The sequence below is a fragment of the Rutilus rutilus genome (genome assembly GCF_951802725.1).
Source record: "Rutilus rutilus genome assembly, chromosome: 3".
NCBI lineage: Eukaryota > Metazoa > Chordata > Actinopteri > Cypriniformes > Leuciscidae > Rutilus > Rutilus rutilus.
Window position 1 is genome coordinate 34265323 of NC_140211.1, and position 23953 is coordinate 34289275.

Consider the following 23953-nt stretch of genomic DNA (forward strand, 5'->3'; position numbering starts at 1 on the left):
GAAAATGGCAAAAACTGCACAAAAATCTGAGAGGAAGTTCAAAATGGCAGACTTCCTGTTGTGTTTAGGGCTATGCTCCAAGAGACTTTTTTGTAGGTATTAGGTCATTACATGTATGTACCGAATTTTGTGCACGTACGTGGAACGTTGCGGGAGGCGCACTCCGTTGAACTTTTATAGGTGGCGCTATCGAGCCATTTTGCCCCGCCCAATTCTGAAACCTATATCAGATGTAAATTTTCGCCAGTTCTGACGCGTGTGCAAAGTTTCGTGAGTTTTCGAGCATGTTTAGGCCCTCAAAAATGCAATTCAATGCGGAGAAGAATAATAATAATAATAATAATAATAAACAGAGCAATTCCAAGAGGGTCCTCACACCATCGGTGCTCGGGCCCTAATAACGTTACACACGTCATATCTTTTACATAAGAATGAAGTATTAAAAAATATTCATGTACACCGGCTGAGCTTGTAGAGCCTGTTGTTAGGCATGTGGGTGATGCTACTTGTATGCGAGCAGAAAAGAAAAGACTCTCAACTCAGGCTAACGGCGTAAGACAGACGGCCCAGTTTCCATGACACCCGGTTGCCAAGCACTCCTTCCATGAGCGCGCGGTGGAGATGACAGCGAGCGGAAATCGCAGTGTCGTGGCTGAACCGAGCGTGGGAGACGGGTGTCTTTCAGGGCATTTCTCCATTTTCCAAGAACAGCGGGTGGATAAGGATGATGGGGGCTGCACGTGTTCCGGTCTAAATAAGCATTTCATCCCTCAGTCACCCGCACCACATTATCATTTTATTGTCTGTAGCCATTTTAGAGATGTGAAACACAACGCAGAAGGAAATGGGATGACAGAGAAAAGGCTTGAGTGCAGTAGTGAATGGACTGAGTGAATATCAAAAAGGCATAAAGTTGCTTAAGGCTAACATTATACTTATTGATTGTGCTAACTCTATAGGATTTGGTCAATTACTTAATGTAAATATAAAGGATAGCCAATAGACTTCTTTTTTTTTTTTTGGCATTTGCTTGGCTTACCAACAAATCTTATGTGAAGGCAGAACTGAAGACACTTGTTCAGTTTTAAAAAAAATATATCCAATGTGCTAGCCTACTTAATGGTTCTCCAGCAAATCCCATCAAAATGATCATCTGGAAGGGACGCATTTAAACATTTTTTAATGATTTATTTTTAGGTGAGAGTGGGAGACGTTGGGGATAGCTCTTTATAAGAGCTTCCTTTGTTGATGATGTTAGGATTAAAATAAAATATTGCTCTCAAAAATCACATTTACACATCATCAAAGCACATATATTTCTAAAGCACTTCTTCTCCAATAATAACTAAAACAACCAGGGGTGTTCAAGGAACAAACAACCCAATCTCATGAGAAAACGTGGTTGTTTCAAGCCATGTTTGGGTCAAATATGAACAAACCCAACCGTTGACCCAAACATGGGTTGAAACATCCCAGCAATTTTTTAGAGAGAGGGTGGTGATTTCGTATAAGTTTTGTACAATGTGATTTGTATGGAAAAGTATGGTTTTTAGAATAATAAAACATAAGCATGAAGGTCCAAGTCTAAACCTAATCGGCAGTGGGGATTATCGACCGCACTGGGCCCGACTCCAAAATTCAGCGAAGCGTAAAATAGTTCCGAATTTCCATGAGAGTGTACTGGACAAATTCTGAATTCTGAGCTTCACAAATTTCAGGTGTAAGATAACAGGCCAACAAAATCACATTGTGATTGCTGCCTTATAGTGAGAATATCATGACATTCAGCGGGAGACAAATGAACATGACGCGAGTAATGTTAAACACTGAGAACAAAACAAAGAGAACATTTGCTTAGAATCACCTGAGAACCAAAATAATCAATCTGCTGTGTGAGTATGTGGGTATTTAGACGCTGAAGGCTGAGCTCTCAAGTGATAGTTTTTCTATCCCCCAGTTTCCTCTAGAGGGGCTTTTAACTGTCATCTTGCTTCATGACCTCGAGAGCAGAAACCTGCAGAGACTGACGTTACAATAAAGAGACAACAGTAAGCCAGCTATCTGCAACCAGGCTTTTGTGTCTTTCTTCCCTCTCACTTCTTCTCCGCTTCGCTTCCCACCTGTTTCTTTCAGCAATTATTCTCTGCTGGCCTTGTCTTTCTTACGCTTCCTCATCTCACTCTTCTTTCTCTTTCACTTCTCGTCCACTCTCTATCTTCCTTCCTGTTGTATTCTCCTGCCTTTACGTGTCTGTGCATTAAATGCTGTGAATTGAACTTCTGAGAGCTGTATGTGATTTGCAGGCCATGAAGCTTCACATGAAATATGTGGATATGTAACAGATATTTTTTTCTCTTCGTCCAGCAAACTTCACTATATTGCTGCCGAAGTCAATGCACTTGTCGTTGATTCTTCACCCGCCCCATTGCAAGACAACATTTATGTGGGACATTTGTTTTTAGTGAAGCTACTAGTACTGTTCACCTTCTTTTACAGTATATGCATGTATGTATATGAATATATACAAATTTCTGACCTGCTCTTTCACCGGCTGGCAGTGTGGGCTTTGAATTGCCGTAACCCCGTTCTTTCATTCCAGCCTGCGCTCAATACGGCCTCTGAGTTCCAGAACGACGCTATTTTCGGCAAGAGATCGGTACACTCGTACATACTTTCACAAAGCAGACATACTTTTTCCTTTTGAACACGCTACAGGCATTCCTAAAACAGAGTGCTCTATGCAAAATAAATAATTCAAAAAACAACCCAAAAATCTGAGTATGAAGCAAGTGTCTGGCGCAACAGCACTATTTATGACTGCAGGGGTTTTAGGGAGTCTTGGGAGAACAGAAAGTCACTCACAAACAGACACTACATGACTAAAACTATGTTTTGACCTCCTACATATCACTTCCACATCCAGTATCATCACAGAGCATTGTTTTTCTTCATGTCCAGTGAACGGGGTAACCTGCGACCTTTCGCGTCATAGGTATTTACTCCTATATTATCTATAACAGGCAGTGGAATGCTTTTATCATAAACAACTGGATGAGTTTCTTCCCAGAGTTCATTCTCTCCACCTCCTTTATTCATCCCTTTCTTCCCTCTGCAGAACCAAAGTTCATTCTTATGTCCCAAAAAATGGCAGCCAGGTGTGTGCCTTCATCTTAGCTCATTCTCTCCACTCCTCCTACGGATATATCAGGGGACTGTGGTTTGAGGCTTGACAAGTAAAAGACCATTTCTGAAAAACTCATATTTTAAGAAGCTCAAATTGGAAATTATATATATCGTATCAACCAATTCCCTTTCAAGATCATTAGTCACACTTTACAATAAGGTTCAATTGGTTAACCGTTACTGCAATAGGTATCGTAAGCTATAACAATGACCTATATATATGTGTGAATGTTTTTCAAAGAAGTCTCTTATGCTCCCTAAAACTGCACTTATTTGACACATGATATTGTGAAAATTTAAAGTAACTGTTTTATATTTTAATATATATAATTAAAATGTCATTTATTACTGTGATTGCAAAGCTGAATTTTCAGCAGCCATTACTCCAGTGTCACATGATCTACGATCAATCCTGCTTAATACTTTTGTGAAAACCATGATTCATTTTTTTTCATAGCGAGTTTGAAATAAAAGTCTTTATGATCAGATTAATGTGTCCTTGTTGAAAAAAAAGGCTAATTTATACTGCTTGAAATTTTACAAATGAATTAGAACAAGTAGAATTTAACATTAACCTAGATTTATAATTGCTGTTCATTGCTAGTTCCTGGTAGCTAATGCATTAACAAATAATGTTAAGAAATTGAACCCTACTGCAAAGAACTTCCAAATCATTCTTCCTACCTCTTTCACATCCCATCACTCTCTTTTTCCTATATCCTGACATTGCTACGCACATTTGTCTCCCTAAGTACCAGGGCACGTGACCGCGGCGTCTCACAGCATTCACCACACATAGTGTGGCCACAGTGACAACTAGTGGTCTAAACTACACCTTGAAAGTGCTCTGCATCCTTTCTATTCCTCATTTTCTTTTAAAATAAGCCATAATTAGACTCGACAAGAAAGCATCTGCTTCCCCGAAGACACCTGAACATCAAAAACGTACAGCTTTATTAAAAGCTGATCTTTGAAACCTTCCCCCATCAAAAAAAAAAAAAAAGCATTATTGCTCCACATTATCATGGTGGTTTTTAAACCCTAATTCTACAAAAATCCACATACCTGACATATACGTTTCCTACTCATAGGAGATAGGAGGCGATTACTTGCTTGTAAATAAAACGAAACCACGGAAGTGTACAAATAAAAGATAAATCCCGTCCCTCTACGCAACCACGAGCTGACCTGCAGCAGAGCCCTGCTCACCTCCAGACTGCAGACCAACACACAACAGCAATACCAACTAGACTTTCAGGATGTGATGTCAAATTTACTGGAGGTGAGGGTGGGGTTAGAGAGAGCAAGGATTTTCAAAGAGAACCTGCGTACCCCATGAGCTTCTCCAGCACTGATTCCTGGGGTCCATAGTTTGAGGAGGGCCGTTATTCTAGGGGGACCATGCGAAGATCTGGAGCGGACCACAAAAATCCCCCAAACATCCTGGCCCCTTGTTCTTTCATTAGTTAATTGTCTCACCACAGTTCAACTATCCCGCAGTGATGGGCGTGTTAATAAGACAAACATGCGTTCGGACACGCTAAGAGTTATAGTGGCCTGAGCCTGCTGTTACATATCATTTACTTTTTTTTCATTACTGTTATTCATTATTTCTATAATGACTTTTAAACATTTAATTTTTTAATCTTCTTTTTCATAGCTCGCTTTCTAAAGAGAGTCATTGTGAAGTTTTTTTTTTTTTTCTCTGGGTTACTTCGCTCTTATCCTCCCATCTCTCCAGGAGGCATCACAAAATCCGGGGCGCTGAGCGATCGTTGGAGACGGTTTTGCGCAGTCGCACCCCTCGACGAATAGACCTCAGCATGTCCTCACCCTCCGGGGGCACTTCGGGGTCCGGCTCGGCCTCGGGGCCCGGCGGGGGCTGGTTCGGAAGCAAGGGGAAGGGGAACTGGCCCTCACCTAAGGCGTGAGCGCTCGCCACCAGCTCCCCGATCTTCTCCACCAGACTGTGGCGGTTTGCAGCCAGCAGGTGATCTTCTTCGCCCGGTTGGCCGTACACGCTCATCTCTAAGCCGCCCACGCCCCCTGAACCCCAGGCTGTGTTGGGCAGGCTCAGCCGCTTTGGAGAGGCCTTCACGTACTCCAGCGCTCCCGGGGAGGCGTCATCCGGCACATAAAAGACACATTCTTCGCTGCCCACACGGGCGGGAGGGCCTGAGTTCCCGCCGGGTGAGTCAGGCACAGTTGGGGTCTTGACTGGCACGATGGGTGGGCGTATAGGAATAGGGCCAGCATTAGAGAGGGTGCGCCTCACCCCGGGCTTCGTAGATGGTGTTCGGCGAATGGTGGCCGTGCCTCCGCCTCCGCCGGGTGGTCCGCCCAGAGCGCCCACTCCGCTGGGCAGGCCTGCTGTGCTGGCGGGACGCTTAGTCTGTATCATGCGCCGGTAGTTCTGGGCGATGTTACTGTGGCGAGGAATTGTGGAGGATTTATCGAATTCGGCCTGACCGTCGGCCTCAGTGTCTCCATTCACTGAGTAACCATCATAATCGGAGCCTGACAAAAAAAAAAAAAAAAAAAAAATTCAATTCTCATAACTTGCTTTTAAATGAATAATGAGTAAATAGCTGTGAGTTACTGAGTAAATGTGGGTGTTTCTGACTGTGCATTACCCTGTGAGGGGATGGTATCTTCTGAGCAGGAGGGAGTAGTTGTCTGAGTGCTGTATCCACTAGAGTACTGAAGGGAGTCTCGGCTGCTCTTCTGCTGCTCCATGCTGAGGCCTCGTGTCAGAACCATGGCCAGATCACTAGCAGCTGGAGAGACCTCCTCACCATGCTGCACCATAACACAATATATACAAACAGTTACATCAAGCACAGACTCCACACATTTTGTTCAATGTGTGCATGTGTACTGTATATACCTAGACTTTGAATATTAAACTATGAAAAGTGAATTTAATTTTTTTTTTAAGTAAATATAAAAAAACATTGAATAATATAAATGATTAAAGAGTGAAATAAATATTTATTGTGATACATGATGCATTTTACATGAATTACGACTGTCCCACAATTATGGAGTGAACAAACAGATTTTTCGAAGGTTAGAGTACTTGTTTATCAAGGAGAAACCAGTGTCAGTAAAAAGCACGAGTGATGTGAAATATATTACATGAAGAAGAATTGTTAAACAAATTATTTTTTATTGTGCGCCAATTATGTATAGACTGTGAAAGTATAACTGAAATGTTTATTTGTTAAACCTTATTATACATAAACTGCTAACTATGAAGATGCGCTGAAAATGCTTAATGCAATACATCAATAAATCAATTGAGATGCGGTGGAAATGACACTGTGATTGAAATGTTCATGATGTTGCAAAAATTTAGAAAAATGTATTCTGATGAATGTCAACTTAATAAGCTAGTGAGAGTAAAATGTGTTTTAAGACTTTTTTAAATAACCTTTAATACAGTGGTTCTCAATTTATTACCTCTAAGAACTCCCACTGTCAATCATAATATTTGAAGGTTGCTTATTTTCAAACTTTTTAATTTAGTGGCAATGTATAGTATTAAAACAAACTAATTAAATTCCAAAATTCCAGATGTTTCAATAACCGAATGTTCTTTAGGGTTTACACTTTTATATTTCCTTTTTATTGTGAATTTAAATAACTTTTAGAGTTGTTTGTCATTCTAGTTTTTTTTTTTTTAATGATTTTTTACTCACAAATTGCAATTTCTACCTTATGTATTATATTTTAGAGCTCAACATAACTATAAAAAATTATATTCATTTATTTTTATTTTCCATGACTTGTCCAGGTATATGAATCACACTTTTAAAATTCCCTCCAGGTTTAGAAGACCATGAGAACTTGTTAAGGGAACAAATTAAAATAAATATGACGTTAGTTTACATTTAGATTTTTACCGGTATTAGCTTCATTTTCAGTAATGTTTTTTAAATAATTTTAAGCCACTGCCTTATTAAATTCTCAAGGCCAGAACCATCCATATTTGACAAATTAAAAACAGCCCTAAGCAAACAGGCAGATTTAGTCTTCGCCAAATAAAAAACGCTTGGCGTTTTCAAAATTAAAATCTGCATGATGAATGTTTTATATGGTGAAAGTTACCTTGGCAGCTATAGTAGCAGGGGTCATCCTTGACCTCTGGGGGTCCTCCGAATGCATCCCAGAATACCCCTGTGACTGAGGAGAGGTTTCTGCCTCCCTCAGCCTATCAAGAGGCTCCTTCCTCCTCTGAAGCGTGCTGGCCAACGGCTGCTCACTGGAACCTACCTTGGACCAGTCCTGAGGAAGTACAAGCGGTTAGTTCAAGGCAGTGTAAAGCAACAAATGCAATGGTCTCAGGGGCGGGAGAGAAGCCTGGCCCACGATCCAGCAGTTTGAGTGTCCTTTCAACAATGTGCTTTAGAGAAAGCCCAATCTCAGTGTTTGCGTCACTGTTCGAGTTGGATACACTAACAGGTACCTTCCGTGGCCTGCTCGGTTTAGCAAATCTCACAGCCAGAGATTTGAAACCAGGATCAAACAGCCAACAGAAAAGGTGCGTGTTAAAAAGCAAAATGAGGTAATGGATGAGGTTAAGCAGAATGAAACCAAAATGGAGCACTGTCAAAAAGTGTTATTCAGGAGGCACGTATTCAACACACAAGAACGCACATAAAAGAAGAGGAAATAAACAAAACTGCAATGAGAAGTGCCAATGAAGACAAACCTTCCAGCAAGGAACCTTGGATGTGGGAGAGGGTGTGTTGGATCCAGGGGAGCGGTTATAGGGTGGGGACGCAGGAAGTATGACAGAGAAAGGCCTGATGGAGCCAGTGTGAGAGAGAGCAGGGCGGAAGGTAGCGAAGGACGAGCCAAACTGCGGAATGGAGAGATAAGATCGAGACCGTGAGAGTAGCAAGAGACCCCCTTTACTCAACGGTATGGGAGCCTTTGCGTGTGACTTTGCAGATACGTGCTGAGAGTGGCAGGGAAGATCAGATCTGATGACAACACAAAGCTGATACCGGCAAGAAAGAAAGAGAAGACCCCAACCTGCCAGTCAGCATCAAAACCCTCATGGGTCACACGGACAAGTACAAAATATCACTGACAGTTTCAGCACGTGTATGTCTGGATGGACAGAGCGCGCCGTACTTACTGTGGTTGGAGAGCTACACTCACTAACTGACTGGCAGGTCTCAGATGCTTCTGAGGACGCTGAACTTGAAGACTTCTGCAAGAGAGACAAGAATAGACGGGAAATAAGCAGCACTGTAAAAAATGATATAATCAAGACAACATATGTTTTTAAATTGCTTCAACTCATCAAAATAAGTTAAGCAATTTTCAACTTTTTTTTATAAGTTATACAAGATTCAAGTCAATTTAATGTAATTTAAGTTGAAATGACTCTTTACAGCAAGGGAAATTTAGAGGGGCTCTGTAAAAGTTTGAATTCTTTGGATATTTTGTGGTATACTGCTAATAATAAATGCACACTTCATAAACAGATAAAAGACATTTTAAATAGAACTTCAAGTCATTTGGCTTGTCATATTTAGTGTTGCCATATTGATTACTATTGGAGAGAAAAGTTTGTGGTCTGTGATTTTAAATCACCGAATTAATACAAAAGAAATTAATACTTTTATTCATTAGTGTTAAATTGATTACATTAAATTGAATTTATAACATATATATTATTATATCATATGATATTACATATAAATGTTCTTTGGAACTTTCTATTCATCAAAGTATCCTAAAAAAATTATTACATTTGCCACAAAAAAGCAGCAACTAATGAGAAATGTTTCTTGAGCACCAAATCGGCAAATTAGAGTGATTTCTGAAGAATCATGTGACATTGCTGACAATTAAGCTGTCATTAAAATAATAAATTACAATTTAAATAAAAAAAGCTGTTAAATTGCAATAATATTTTACAATATTGCTGTTTTTACTGTAAAAAAATAATAAAAAAATCAGCCTTAAAGACATTTTAAAAAAATTTCCGACCCCAAACTTATAAATATTTACAAGAATTATTATAACATTTATAATACCTATAATATTTTATTATACTTTTAATGTATTTTAATTACATGCAGAAATTGATTTTTAATGCTTAAATTGAAGAACATAAAAAACAGGATATACAATCTTTAGGATTTCTAAAAGTCAAGTGCTACTTTTTTATTAACTTTTTTAGTTTTTTTTAAGCGTTATAGTGGAGCACAGATCTCTCTCTCTCTCTCTCTCTCTCTCTCTTATTTAATGAGTATGTTGCCATCTGCTGGTTGTTTTCATATCTACCACATTGTAGAGGTGTGTGAGTGTGTATGGCTAGTACTTTAACATCCTGGTTAGGGGTTTAAGTAATAAACCTCTGTAATTAATTCTCTTGACTGCTTGACTAAAAAGAAACTAAACGATTCAAAGGGTTGTTTATTACTGTGCTTAAGCTACCATCTAAAAATTAACATTGCCTGGTGTGTTTCTGAATTTTCTATGCTAGGTTGACCCGCAACATGCTTATTCTTCAGTGTCACATCTCGGCCATGTATTGAAAAATCCCATTTTTATGTAGCCTGTGAGCTTCTTTCTTTTGCTTTACTCCAAGAAACGTGCTTAAGAAAGTAGAAGTACCTTGTCTGTGTACATAATGTGAAGCCTATGTTCCACATACAAAGCTTCACAAGCAAATTTCAAGCTCTTTCTATAACACCTTTTCCCAGAGAATGTAAAAAAATCTGCCTCACCCACATTCTGAACATCAGTCAAGAACTGTTTGATATACAGAAGTTCATATTTCTTTCAGTTTCATGAGTCATGTCCACAAGAGGTCACTGTAATCTTTCACAGAGGGAATATTGCTGCATGTTTAAAGCTGAGACACAGATGTGCGGTAACAATGTGGTTTCTTCAAGCGATTATGCAGGGCGTCAATTTCAGTTTGTCATTGCGGTGTCAGCGGCGAAAGAGTTGGCACTACAATTTGGTGAGCTCACGCTAACAAACTTATTTTAATTTTATTTACATATACTAATTCATTAAATCAATCAAATATGTCAGTCAAAGACTTTTAATTAATTTAGATTTAATTTAGGATTTACTCACATATAGGATCATGACTTTAGGATCATGTGACACTGAAGACTGGAGTAACGATGCTGAAAATCCAGCCTTGCCATCACAGGAATAAAGTACATTTTAAAATATATTCCAATATATTTCATAATATTACTGTTTTGAATTGTATTTTGTATCAAATAAATGCAGTCATGGTAAGCGTAACAGACTTCTTTCAAAACATCTTACTGACCCCAAACTTTTGATCAGTAGTGTATATGACGAAAACAAACCAAAAATGGAGAAATTAAATATATTTAGTATATACTAAATAAATATTTACCATCTATTACAACAACAGATATGTTTGCTCTTGTTTTACAAGAGTCAATTTGACTGACACATCACCCCTGAGAAAATCAGTTAAATGTACCTTATAACGTTACATTACCAACATTTCTTTAAGACAACAGGAAATAACAAACACAAATAAACAAGAAATAAATACCTGGCTGGTTATATCGGAGGGCATGGGTGACGGGGGTTTGGAGTAGACGTTGGCGTCCTGGGAGATGAAGCCGGAGTCGTGGGAGGAGACGCTGCTGAGGCGGTGTGCAGCGGTTGTTAGCGGTTGGGCCAGGCTGCGGTAGCGACAGGACGAACTGGGTGAGTGAGTCTGAGAGCCACCAGAGGATCGAGAGGCACTACTATGGGCGCTGTTTACACTGCTGCAGGGGCAAGGGAAAGTGTGACAGGGCAGAGGACCAGGGTACAAGGGTGGGGTACGGAGGGTGATTATTTGGTGATAAGTGTGAACCACACCCACAAGGTCAGAATGAGCATGAGAGGGTTTTACAGGATGACAGGAACAGATGAAGTCAAGCATTTTGTGATTGATGTAAAGAAAAATGACGTGATAATGATGGTTGAGAAAAAAGTTGTGGGTGAAAAGGAGATGGAGAAACAAAGGTCTCGAGCAGGGGTTGATGGGTAAGGATGGAGGTCAGGGTGGGGGTGGGGGGGCAGAGGGAGAACATATGTAAGACAAAGTTTGACAGGCGTGACACAGGAGGCCTAGTATGGAGATCGAAGGCTGTGTTCAGATGTGTCGGCGCTTTGCAGCCAACGCACTTGAATCAAGCCCCATGACTCCATGCGAGGCGGCACACACAAACAGATACTAAATGACACTATTACAAAATGAAGCTTTAATTGGCCCTGGAGCCAAAGCAAAACACTAATGGTCTAATCAAAAACTCTAAAGGGGCTGGTTATGTAAAAGTGATCTTGAAATGCTTTCACTTCTTATTGAAGTAATTGTTTCATCATATTTCGGGTTAAAAACAGTACAGGGATATTAGACATATTCTGCTAATGGGGTTTAAAATGTATTTAACCTGGAATATTCATTTAAAAGAGCACAGCACTGAAGTTACGCTCATCAGACGCTCTAATTGCTAGAGAATTAAAAAAGTAATAAAATCATATTAAACAAGCTACTTTAGTCTTATTTTGTTAATTGTAATAGCAAGGACTCAATGGATGAATAACATGAATCAATAAGCATTCAACTGTTGCCGTTGAAAGCAAGGCTTATACAGGAATGCAAAATAGCATTTAATGACCGCAGTGCTCTGTCTCTTGTGACTAATATGCAGTCAGGAGGTTACATGGGATGCCAACATACAGGGAGATTGTGTAGCGCAGCAGCAGTAGCATCAGCAGCCCCCCCTTTCTTATAGTACACACACGTTTGCATTCAAAATATACACACTCTTCCACAAAAAACAACCCTGTTGGAAAATTAAGTTATTAGCTAGTTATTGAACTTATTGCAAGATGGTCATTGGCGTTAGCATCCCCTTAAAGGAATAGTTCACCAAAAATCTAAATTCTGTCATCATTTGCTCACCCTCATGTCATTCCAAACCCTCAAGATTTTTCTTTGAAACACAAATGAAGATATTTTTAATGAATCCTGAGAGATTTCTGTCCCACTGAAGGTCCATTCAGCTAAAACTTTGGTGCTTCAAAAAGTTTATAAAGATATAGTATAGTTAAGATTTCGTTTACCATTTGATGTGCTCAATGCATGTACGTTGACGTATGTACGAAGCCTTGATTAAAAAGTGTTTTTTAAATAAAACTATTAATTAAAACCAATTAATATGGATTACTTTTAACTTTAACTTTTTGAAACGTCATAGTTTTGGTGTAATGGGCTTTCAATGAAGGGACAGAAATTTTAGGTTTCGTTAAAAACATCTTAATTTGTGTCTTGAATATGAACAAAAGAATAGGTTAAACCAATATGACGGTGAGTAAACGATGACAGAATTTTCATTGTTAGGTGAACTATCCCTTTAAGACGGTATGACCAGCTGGCATCTGGTTTGTTTGCTGGTCCAAGATGGTCTACCAGCTTAGACCAGCTCAATACCAGCGACCGTGTTTCAAAGCACAGCATAAGCTTGATTTTCTAGCAGGGTAGTTACAAGTATAAGCTTCCATTCAGCAATTTATATTTTGCAGTAAACTGTATTGTTTTTTTGCAACAAACAGCAATTACAACAATGAAAAGCCAAGCAACATAGTACACAGCACAAGCAACAAACCTATCCAGGAGAAAAAAAGGCTAATAAGCAGAAATAAAGATTTAACATCACAGTCTCTCTTTAATTTTCTTCATCACTCATGCTCTCACCTGCACATGCTGCTTTTCCTGGATCCGGAGCTGCTGGGAGAGGAGGGGGGAGTCTGGTACGACCAAGAGTAATCAGAACCCTTAAGATCTTTTATTACCTGAAAGAGAGACACACAACTGTAATATGAATGGTCTTACTATGGTTTGTTTCTGTAAAGCACTGCACATGCTACATGATGACTGAAGTGTATAAGGAGTATGTGCACCTGCTCGCTGGCTGGGGGCAGTTTGTGGGGGTCTGTGGTTAACACGGTGAGGTCATCAATAATGGCCTGGAGATGAGTGATCTCTCCCAACATGGCGATCTCTCCATTCTGACAATTACACAAGATTCACTGATTCAGTTATTTTAAATACAATTTTTGACTTGAATAAAACCAGTTAAGATATTATAATTCTTAGGTTACTTTTGTGTGTGCATAATGCCATTTAAATGACAGACAATAACACGTTCTAAGAGCATATTGTTTTTGTGAATATCTGCTTAAGGACAGATTCTTCATTACCATTGTCATATAACAAACAATTTTTTTATGAAACATTTACGCTTCACATTTCAATCGATAAAAATCTTTTCATTTAATGTTTAAATAAGTTGTGTAGATAAATGTAATTATAAAAAAAATGTGTTTATGTATGAATTACTTTACAAAAATCTAAAATTGTATTTATTTATTTATGTATTACTTACTTGCTTACTTACTAAGTTATTAGTTATTATATGTCCAGCATACATTACCGTTCAAAGAAACTTTCAGAATTGGTTTTAAGCAGCATTACCGTTTTCAACATCATAATAAGAAATGTTTCTTGGGCATCAAATCAGCATATTAGAATGATTTATGAAGATTTTATGATTTATAAATTCAAATAAAACAATTATTGAATATTACTGTGTTACTGTACTTTTATCAAATAAATGCAGCCTTGCATAAGAGACTTCTTTCAAAAACATTAAAACATCTTACTGACCCAAACCTTTTGAACGGTGATGTACATGGGAACTCTGACACCTGTTAAAGGCTTTTAAATGATACCTGCTTTGTTAAAATTTTACTGCATAAAAAAAAAAAAAAAACTTCCTTAACTTCATTATATTTCCTCCTGACTTTTGCTTTAATAAATGTCTTTCATATATAGTTATTTCCTCAAAACAAAGTCAACTGAGGATGAAATTAAATGTGCTCTCAAATCTAAAATCTCATGTTCTCTTAACTCTTTCCCCGCCAGCGTTAAAAAAAAAAAAAACTTGCCAGTCACCGCCAGCATGTTTTATCATTTGCACAAAAAATTCATGGCCCCCAGAATATTTAATATATTTAATATATATTAAATATGAATATCTGAACATGCAATATATCAAAAGAAAGAACAGAGCCTCAGCTTAAAAAACAAAATAAAACAGGTTTTATTCTAGTTTCATGCATTCTTTTTTATATCAACACTTGTCAATGTGGTTTCATAAAAAAAGCAAAAATTTGAACAAAAAGCTGAGAAATTCATGTCCGATAAGATCAATCAGATTTTCTATTCTTTCAGAAGATGCGTAATAGCACCCCCTACCGTATAACAGTGAAAACACAGAAAGCCAGAAAATCAATGGCTGGGGAAGCGTTGCCTCATAAATGATGGAAAATTCCGTCAATGGCAGGGAAAGAGTTAATAAGTGGAGCAGCTGTACAGTTGGTGTGAGTGGGGTTGAGGTGGGCAGTACCACTACAGGCTGCAGGAAGCCGATGAAGGTACAGAAGCGTCCTCTCTCCTCCACTAGAGCTCGCCGCACCGCCTGCTTCTCTGTCTCCTCCATCAGCAGGTACATGTCATTCACATCCTGCATGGCACTGTCCAGCTGAGGCTGAAGGTCCCCCCGGCCTAAAGGGGGTGACAGAGAGCGTGGCAGAAAAGAAGGGAAGGAAGACAGGGAGAGGGATGAAACAAGGTGGAGAATGGACCGAATGAAAAATGGCCAAAGTATCAGACAAAATAGAAGGTCAAATGGAAAAATGAAAAGATTGTAAAGAACAATCAGAAGGAAAAAAAAAGTGACACAAGAGGGAATACAGCATTAGAACATGAGGATCATTCTCTCCTCCAGCCTCCAACAATACAGACGTAGTGTGAACACAGAACAAAACGAACTACTCCGACTAGAACCTACACAACAAATGGAGACAGACACCTCTGAACTCTGCGATCGAACATCTTCTACTCTTAATTAAACACATTGAACCTCCCAGAGGAAGTTAAAAGGTTAACTCATGCAGACTAGATTGTTAGAGATGGTCATGACCTTTGCTGAGGAAGCAAAGTCAGTTAGCCGCAGAAGAACTGCTTCCAGGAACACAAGCAGCATGCATGCTGGGACGGCATCAGCAAAATCATGCACTAAGCAAACCCTCAGCTGTTATAATGGGAGAAATCACTTGTAAGTTGTCAAGCCAAAATGTCATGTGGGGGTTAAATCCGACAACCACAGAGCTGTCTGCAGACGTGTTGGGGTCTTTTTTGAGTTGAGGCCGGGTTAAAGGGCCATGCAGAGAAACGAGTGAGAAGAATCTAAGTGAGCCACAGCTTTGCGTGGAAAAACATACTTACCCTGTAGCTCTATAGAGGGAGAGTAGATGAAAGAGAGAGAGAACACAACGTGGGGGGGAATCCAAGAGAGGGAAAAGAACAGAGAGAAAGAGATAAAGAGAAAGAGAGGAGGGAGAGCACTGTGTTAGGGTTAGTATTAGGAAGCAATTCAGCTCATTTCACGGCCAAATTGTTTCAGAAAAGCCAACCACCACAGCCAAATTAATCAAAAACCAGCCAAAAATGTACGATTTAATGTGCAATGGATCCAAAAGAAAAACAAATAGGTAGTCTGGTCTTAGAAGGTGTGAGACGCCGGACTTGTAACAAAAGAATAAAGGGGAGCTTTTCCTTTAACACCGGACTCTTCCTAGTAACACACAGGATTGTCATCCTATCTTCAAAAGCAGAAATTATTGGCTGCTGGGATATGAACACGAACTGCTTAGCAAATGAGGTGAGAGCTGCACTTCTGCATTTCAGCCGGCAGAGGGGGTTGCTTACGTTACAGAGGATTTTTGCCTGATATAAAGGGATCAGTAATTTCACCAAGCGCATTCGCATTGTGCACTCTATGCAGTCTATGCGGCTTTAACAACAGCTCCGAGATTCATCTGTCCATCATCGACCATTAGAGCCACTAAAAACACAGTGAACGCTGATGGCATCCAATCAGCTGGTTGTTCTGAACGTCAAATGAAACAGCCAGTTTTGACCTTGAGGAAATGTCCTTGAGTTATTCCCATCACATTTCTGCTTTGTAATAGGGAAAAGTTATGTAATATTGATCTGATCCACCAGGTTCACTGACATTAAAACACTGGTATGCTAGTGTGTTGTTGGTGGGTGCTACTATGACAATATTTCACAGAATAAATTGACCAATTTTTTTTTTGTCATGCTGAAAATTTCTTAGTGAAAAGAAGGTGTGTTACCTTTCCTGGCTTTTTTCTGTAATTTCATGGTGTCCGAAGATTTTTTCTTTATTTCATGACGAGACCGTTTGTACTCTGTGAAAATGGAAGTGTGTGAAAATTTGTGTGTTGTTTACTTTTTAAGAACTGACATAGTGTGCATATGGACAAAGAAAAAAGTGCTTAGTCACCTTTGGCATGGTCCTTGTCCAGTTGATTGGCTGTCTTCTTCCAGTCTTCAATGCGGTCCTGTAGAGGAGTGATCAGGCTCTCCATCAAAGCACTGAGAGCAATGGAGAGAAAATCATGTTTTCAACCATTCGTAGCTGAGTCAGAGGTTCTCATTCAGTTACAGAGGGATATGAACATTCACAAGGAAAATTCATCAAACCGGTGGCGGGTTCTGATCATGCGAAATGAAAGCTTTGGTTTACAGTGTGGCTTAGAGTTTGAGGCTACCATTCATTAGACTGTAAGAGGGAATTGTCTGCAGATGTCCACTAATGAAGTGTGAAAAGTGTGTGTATTTGTGTTCTCTTGCCATGCCTGTGTCATCAGACTTTGAGAGTGAGTCTGCGATTATAGTGTGCAAAACAAAACACAAAATAAAAAAGACATGAAATATTGATTGATTTACTGATTTGGGTTGTACTTAATGTTAGAAAAATAGATCATGTAATGCCACAATAAACCAATCAGAGTCCAGTATTCCAGGTGACTTGTCATAATTCTGCATAATAGACAACACTGTTCAGTTTCATATATGATTTCCATATGAAATGTATAGCAATTACTTTTGGCCCTTGTTTGTGCTCTAGTATGTTCTTATGTTGTGTAGAATCATATGTAGTATAAGTATATTTGTGTTGTATATAGACTTCTGAACTATAACACACAGGAAGAAGTTAACAGGAGGAGTGCGGTCGTACTTAGTAAAATGGCGTAGTTTCGCCTCAATGCTGCGATGCCTCATACACATGCGGGTTAGCGCTGATCCGATATCCCTGGTGGCACCTACAAGGATGCACAAGTGAAAGAAAACCTGTCAGAACAACATTGAAATTATAACACTGAAATTACTGCACCTTTATACGCTGCACTTTAATCACTAGCATTTTAACTTCAAGACATTAAAATACTTAATTTATGACAACTCTTAGAATGGTTTTAGCATGTAATCGAATATGGCAATGTTAATGTATTTGGTATCGGCAGACTAGATCTGCTACGCTGCTGCAGAGCAAGTATGACCTTGCTAGAGTTAATAGATACGCAGACACGCTGCTGCCATTGTTATGTGTAAGATATATGCTGCTGCTGCTGCATAAATAGACATACATAAATCCCGTAGCAGATCTAGGCAGGTGGAGCTGAGGGAGGTGGAGGGTTTCAGAGTAACTCTGATAGTGCGCTGCAAGACTAGCAGTCTTATTGGCTGCAGGGATCAGCAGAGGCCAATCAGCTTGTGCCATGCGGTAATGGTGTGATTGCTTGTGGACTGTATTTAATAGACCTATCAGCCTGCGCCCTCTAGAGTTTCATGACTGAATTAATTTCTCATTAACATGGACCAGTAATGTACAGTGGGTACGGAAAGTATTCAGACCCCCTTAAATTTTTCACTCTTTGTTATATTGCAGCCATTTGCTAAAATCATTTAAGTTCATTTTTTTTTCCTCATTATTGTACACACAGCACCCCATATTGACAGAAAAACACAGAATTGTTGACATTTTTGCACATTTATTCAAAAAAGAAAAACTGAAATATCACATGGTCCTAAGTATTCAGACCCTTTGCTCAGTATTTAGTAGAAGCACCCTTTTGATCTAATACAGCCATGAGTCTTTTTGGGAAAGATGCAACAAGTTTTTCACACCTGGATTTGGGTATCCTCTGCCATTCCTCCTTGCAGATCCTCTCCAGTTCTGTCAGGTTGGATGGTAAACGTTGGTGGACAGCCATTTTCAGGTCTCTCCAGAGATGCTCAATTGGGTTTAAGTCAGGGCTCTGGCTGGGCCATTCAAGAACAGTCACGGAGTTGTTGTGAAGCCACTCCTTCGTTATTTTAGCTGTGTGCTTAGGGTCATTGTCTTGTTGGAAGGTGAACCTTCGGCCCAGTCTGAGGTCCAGAGCACTCTGGAGAAGGTTTTCGTCCAGGATATCCCTGTACTTGGCCGCATTCATCTTTCCCTCGATTGCAACCAGTCGTCCTGTCCCTGCAGCTGAAAAACACCCCCACAGCATGATGCTGCCACCACCATGCTTCACTGTTGAGACTGTATTGGACAGGTGATGAGCAGTGCCTGGTTTTCTCCACACATACCGCTTAGAATTAAGGCCAAATAGTTCTATCTTGGTCTCATCAGACCAGAGAATCTCATTTATCACCATCTTGGAGTCCTTCAGGTGTGCTTTCATGTGTCTTGCACTGAGGAGAGGCTTCCGTCGGGCCACTCTGCCATAAAGCCCCGACTGGTGGATGGCTGCAGTGATGGTTGACTTACTACAACTTTCTCCCATCTCCTGACTGCATCTCTGGAGCTCAGCCACAGTGATCTTTGGGTTCTTCTTTACCTCTCTCACCAAGGCTCTTCTCCCCCGATAGCTCAGTTTGGCCGGACGGCCAGCTCTAGGAAGGGTTCTGGTCGTCCCAAACGTCTTCCATTTAAGGATTATGGAGGCCACTGTGCTCTTAGGAACCTTAAGTGCAGCAGAAATATTTTTGTAACCTTGGCCAGATCTGTGCCTTGCCACAATTCTGTCTCTGAGCTCTTCAGGCAGTTCCTTTGACCTCATGATTCTCATTTGCTCTGACATGCACTGTGAGCTGTAAGGTCTTATATAGACTAATCAAATCCAATCAGTATAATCAAACACAGCTGGACTCAAATGAAGGTGTAGAACTATCTCAAGGTTGATCAGAAGAAATGGACAGCACCTGAGTTAAATATATGAGTGTCACAGCAAAGGGTCTGAATACTTAGGACCATGTGATATTTCAGTTTTTCTTTTTTAATAAATGTGCAAAAATGTCAACAATTCTGTGTTTTTCTGTCAATATGGGGTGCTGTGTGTACAATAATGAGGAAAAAAAATTAAACTTAAATGATTTTAGCAAATGGCTGCAATATAACAAAGAGTAAAAAATGTAAGGGGGTCTGAATACTTTCCGTACCCACTGTATGCTTACTGAAGTCCAAACAGAGTGGTTTCATTTACCAGATTCCCCAAAGTGTGTGTGTAACCTGTAGCCACAGTCTAAATTAGGCTATTTTTAGTAGCAGGCTGTAAAAAAAAAAAAAAAAAACACCTTTGGAAAATCCTGACCCCAGTGTTTATAAGAGGCAGTGTGCTTTCTTCCAAAGAAGGTGGCCTGGACAGCTATAATTTTCCTGAAGTGTTTAAGATGTCACACTGAACTGATGAACTGAGAAGTCTGTAAGTGTTGCCTGGAACCACAACAGCCCTTTAGATCTAACTGTTCCATGACCTTCAAAATAGGATACAATTTCGTATTTACAATATAAAAACACTGTATTTCATATGACTGTCACAACACAATACGAAAAAAAGAAAGAAGACAGTTTTGAAGATGAAATGTTGAAATTTGACTGGCAATCTAACTCAATGGCATGTCATCATATCAATAAACATTAAAGGTAGCCTATATGTTTCTCTGTTAACGGGGTGGCTGCGGCAAAGGATTTACCCATCTATTCTCCAAATGAGTATTTTCAGCTTATTCTCAGGGTGATGAAAACCTACATTCCAGCATTAAATCCTGGTCTGTGCTGACCTCAGATCTCCAGTACCAGAGGAATGAGATTCAGCCCGATTAGAGAAGTTCAGTAATCTAGGCCTTACAGGGTTAATCTAGGCCTGTCAAACAGGCACAAACCCTAACAAATCAACCTTGGCCCTCAAAAGGTGTGTTGAAGAGCAATCTATTTTTTTACCATTTATGGAAAATGATATAGACCTATTTATAGACCTATCTTACTGGTATTTATTTCAGCCCATATTTATGTTAAATAAATCACCAACTGTAATTTTTGAGAGCCTAATTTGGTTCTCATTTATGTTTCTTAAGTATCCACACTGTCTCAGATGTTTCTCCTACAATTTGAGGAGAGATAAAGACATAAATGAGGCTTGAATTGAGTTGAATGGTTGACAATTGAGAGTTTAGAGATATAAAATAAATCTGAATACCATTGCTCAGATTGTTTGGTTTTTAAAGAATTTGTTAATATTGAAATGTCAGACTTTGTACTTAGTGTCTTGACAAATATGAGAATAATTTGAGACTTTGATGAGATCTTTTGACAGATTTTTTGAACAAGTAGAACAAGTTCCTGGATCAACATCCTTATTGATCCTGGAACAACATTCCAATCAACCAATCAGATGGAAGGATAGGTTATCGGTTAATGTCAAGTTTAGGCTTAAAACAAGGGTTAGGGGCTTCTACACCATTCTTTTTCTTAAAATCAGAGGGAAATTATAGGTGAATAAGTTATGGGTAGGGTTAAATTTATGGGTAGGGATAGGGTTAGGACTATGTCTTTGGATAGGAATGTTGTTCCATGATCAACAAAAGATGTTGATCCAGGAACACGTCTTGCTTGGCAAAATCACAGCGACCTTGCTTTGACATGCCTTTGACTTGTATTGCCATTATCTATTATCTATTGCCAACAATCTATTGCCATTTTGCGAGAGCAGTAAGGTGTTCACAAACACAGATTTTCTGCATGGCTGCTCTGAGCGTATTGAGTTAAACATGCATGCGTGCCGATACACACACAAACACACACAGGGCACACATGCGTACAAACAGTGTTTCTCCAAAGAGAGCCTCAGTGAGCCACGAGAGAAGCTCCATTCATAATTAACACATTCCTGCCTCATGCCTCCTGTTCTACCCAGCAACCATTCATTAATCCATCCCACAAACACACAGCAGAGTGAGATGATACAGTGTCTAATGTCAAAGTGCCACCATATCTTAAGATAGTGAGAAAACATTACGAAAGACAAAAACCAGGAACGAGTAAGCGTGAGAACGGAAGGAGCAAGTGAGGTTGCACATTCTAATTGCTTCTGAAATGAGACGTTCTTTAGTGTCTGTTTGCAGCAGCGACATGAGATGTTTTTCTGTTTGTGTTTTTTACCTTCCGCTACACCCCCCCCCCCCCCCTGCCTCCATCCTATCAACAACCGATGGATAGAACCAAGATAGAGCTCAAAATTTTTCTTTTTTGATAATAACTTGGATGTACGTCAAAATACGGAAGATCAGATCTGATGCTCCTTCCATTTCATCGCTACTTTAACGTAAAGGGAGACAGCTAACATTTGGCTAACAATACAAGTTCTCCCGGCATATGCTCAGTTTTCCCAATGAGTGTCTCTCGCAAACCTTTCAAAGAAAATATCAGACTGAAATGTGATAGCCACTTGAGAATGTCCGGCTCAGCGTGTGCTCTGAAGCAGTGTACTGTTGTTACCGCAGTAATCTGTACAGAGTGGCAGTATTCACACAGCGCTGTCGCCTCCATCTGTTACAGCAGCCTGTGTTTACTGTTGGCCTCATCGCTAAGACCCACACTGCCACACTAGCCCCCACATATTGATTTTTCTCATGACATTTAGTCACCACAATGTGAAAACGACCATCCTGGGGAAAGATGAGTGGAAAGTGTTTACAAGCTGGTGGACTGTTGTAAAAGAGGGGATAAATTCATCATCTTCCTCATGAATGACTGTATTTCACTAATCACTCTTTCAGTGCCATAACATTGCCATACCAAGTCTAAAATTCACAATATAATAATAACAAAGACATTGTCAATACAATGACTAAATCAATATAAATTTAATGTCTCATAACAAATCAAGGCTTGCATAAAATATGGGCACCATAAAGATTATCTGCAGATGGGTCATTGACGAATAAGGTTTTTAAAAGTGTAAAAAAGTAGAATGGAGATATAACTATTTTTGAAACCATTTTTTAGTTTACCTAGATGTTAACAATAAGATTTTGTGGTTTGTACAATCAATTAACTTTGTCACCAAAAAATTTGTCACCAAAAAAGTCATTCGGTTTAACCACTGATTTGAAAGTTAAAAACTGATTTGACATTGATGTTGAGATAGTATATAGTGTGTACCACAGAAGAAATATTAAATAAAATGATCACTGATCTCATAAATGTAATCATTTATTGGACTACTCTAAACACTCCAACATATTCAAGTAAAACATTGCACAGGGAAAGGAGAAAAGGGGAAATGTAAAAAAAAGAGCCTTATCTGCTTTATATTTGTATTATTGTAGTTCCTTTAGTTATTAAAAACAATATTATTCCATTTAAATATTTACTATATCGGTTTTACCGAATGACCTTTTGACACTTCAAAATCTTTAAAACTCCTTTATATGTAGTAGCTAAACATACACTGTTCTTTCTATTCATCAAAGAGTCCTGAAAAACCATGTATCAATGTTTTCCCAAAAATATTAAGCAGCACAACTGTTTTCAAAACTGATAATAATTAGATTTCTTGAGCAGCAAAGATTTCAGAATGATTTCTGAAGGATCATGTGACACTGAAGGCTGGAGTAATGGTGCTGAAAATTCAGCTTTGCCATCACAGGCTCTCTGGCTTCCCCTCCACCAGCTCGGCATGAGGTTGAGTCCCCAGCTGCACCTCGGGCCTCCAGGCCCATGTCTCCACCTCGGCCTGTATTCGCTCGCTTCATCGTCGCCCCGGTCAGCCGAGTTCCTGTCTCCACCTCGGTCCCGCAAGCCAGCAGCTCCGCCTTGGGCTTGCAGGCCGTGTAAGTCAACCTGGTCCGTCGGCCTCTCTGCCCTGTAAGATGCTCCACACACCCTGGTTCCGTCTCTGTCGTGTCAGTCCCAGGGTTCAACCAAGCCCTTCAGGCAAAGCTCCACCCGGGCTTCTCCCACCATCAGCTCCATCATGGTGTCTGTCTCCACCGACTCCTCCGGGTCCTCTTCCGTCACCAGCTCAGGAAGGGGTGACTACTGTCACGGACTTGGACATATTCTGTTGTGTTTTGTTTAATTCCGGTTTCTCTGCTCCGTTTAGATTTGCTTACTGATTATCTCCTCGTTTGTTTCTACGGTTACGTATGATTTTCACCTGTCAGACATTTGGTTTGTCTTATATTTAAACTCTGTGTTTCAAGTCCCTTGTCTGTTATTGTCTTTGTAAACTATTTTATTAGGCATGTGTTCATCATTAAAGTCTTTCTAGAGAATTCCTATCCATACATGTTGCTTGTCTAAAAAAGTTACAATAAGAGACTTCTTCCAAAAGCATTATAAAACCTTTCCCACCCCAACATTTGAATGGTATGTGTTATGGTCCAGTATTGTACAGTTATTTGTGCATGCTCATTTCCACAATTTTGCCTTCATTTAAAGCTCACCTAATCTTAAAAAACACTAATATTTGAACACTATTCAATATAAACTTTAGCAAA

The 23953-nt window shown here is 39.5% G+C and overlaps 1 protein-coding gene across 4 annotated transcripts in view; it reads right to left on the reverse strand.

Annotated features, from left to right (window-relative positions):
- Positions 1-4781: 4781 nt before the first annotated feature.
- Positions 4782-23953, reverse strand: part of mtss1lb (MTSS I-BAR domain containing 2b) — a 66306-nt gene continuing 47134 nt past the window's right edge. Inside the window, exons 4-15 of one of the 4 annotated variants that reach the window (XM_084403927.1) lie at positions 17364-17448; positions 16626-16717; positions 16456-16530; positions 14661-14818; positions 13153-13260; positions 12947-13044; positions 10751-10970; positions 10291-10356; positions 8330-8404; positions 7294-7470; positions 5817-5982; positions 4782-5700 (exon numbers count right to left, since the gene is read on the reverse strand). In XM_084403927.1, the coding sequence (XP_084260053.1) occupies positions 4931-5700; positions 5817-5982; positions 7294-7470; positions 8330-8404; positions 10291-10356; positions 10751-10970; positions 12947-13044; positions 13153-13260; positions 14661-14818; positions 16456-16530; positions 16626-16717; positions 17364-17448 (2090 nt within the window). In that variant the 3' untranslated portion in view covers positions 4782-4930. The remainder of the gene's footprint in view (positions 5701-5816; positions 5983-7293; positions 7471-8329; positions 8405-10290; positions 10357-10750; positions 10971-12946; positions 13045-13152; positions 13261-14660; positions 14819-16455; positions 16531-16625; positions 16718-17363; positions 17449-23953) is intronic. The other 3 variants (XM_084403925.1, XM_084403926.1, XM_084403924.1) reach the window with 3 other exon arrangements.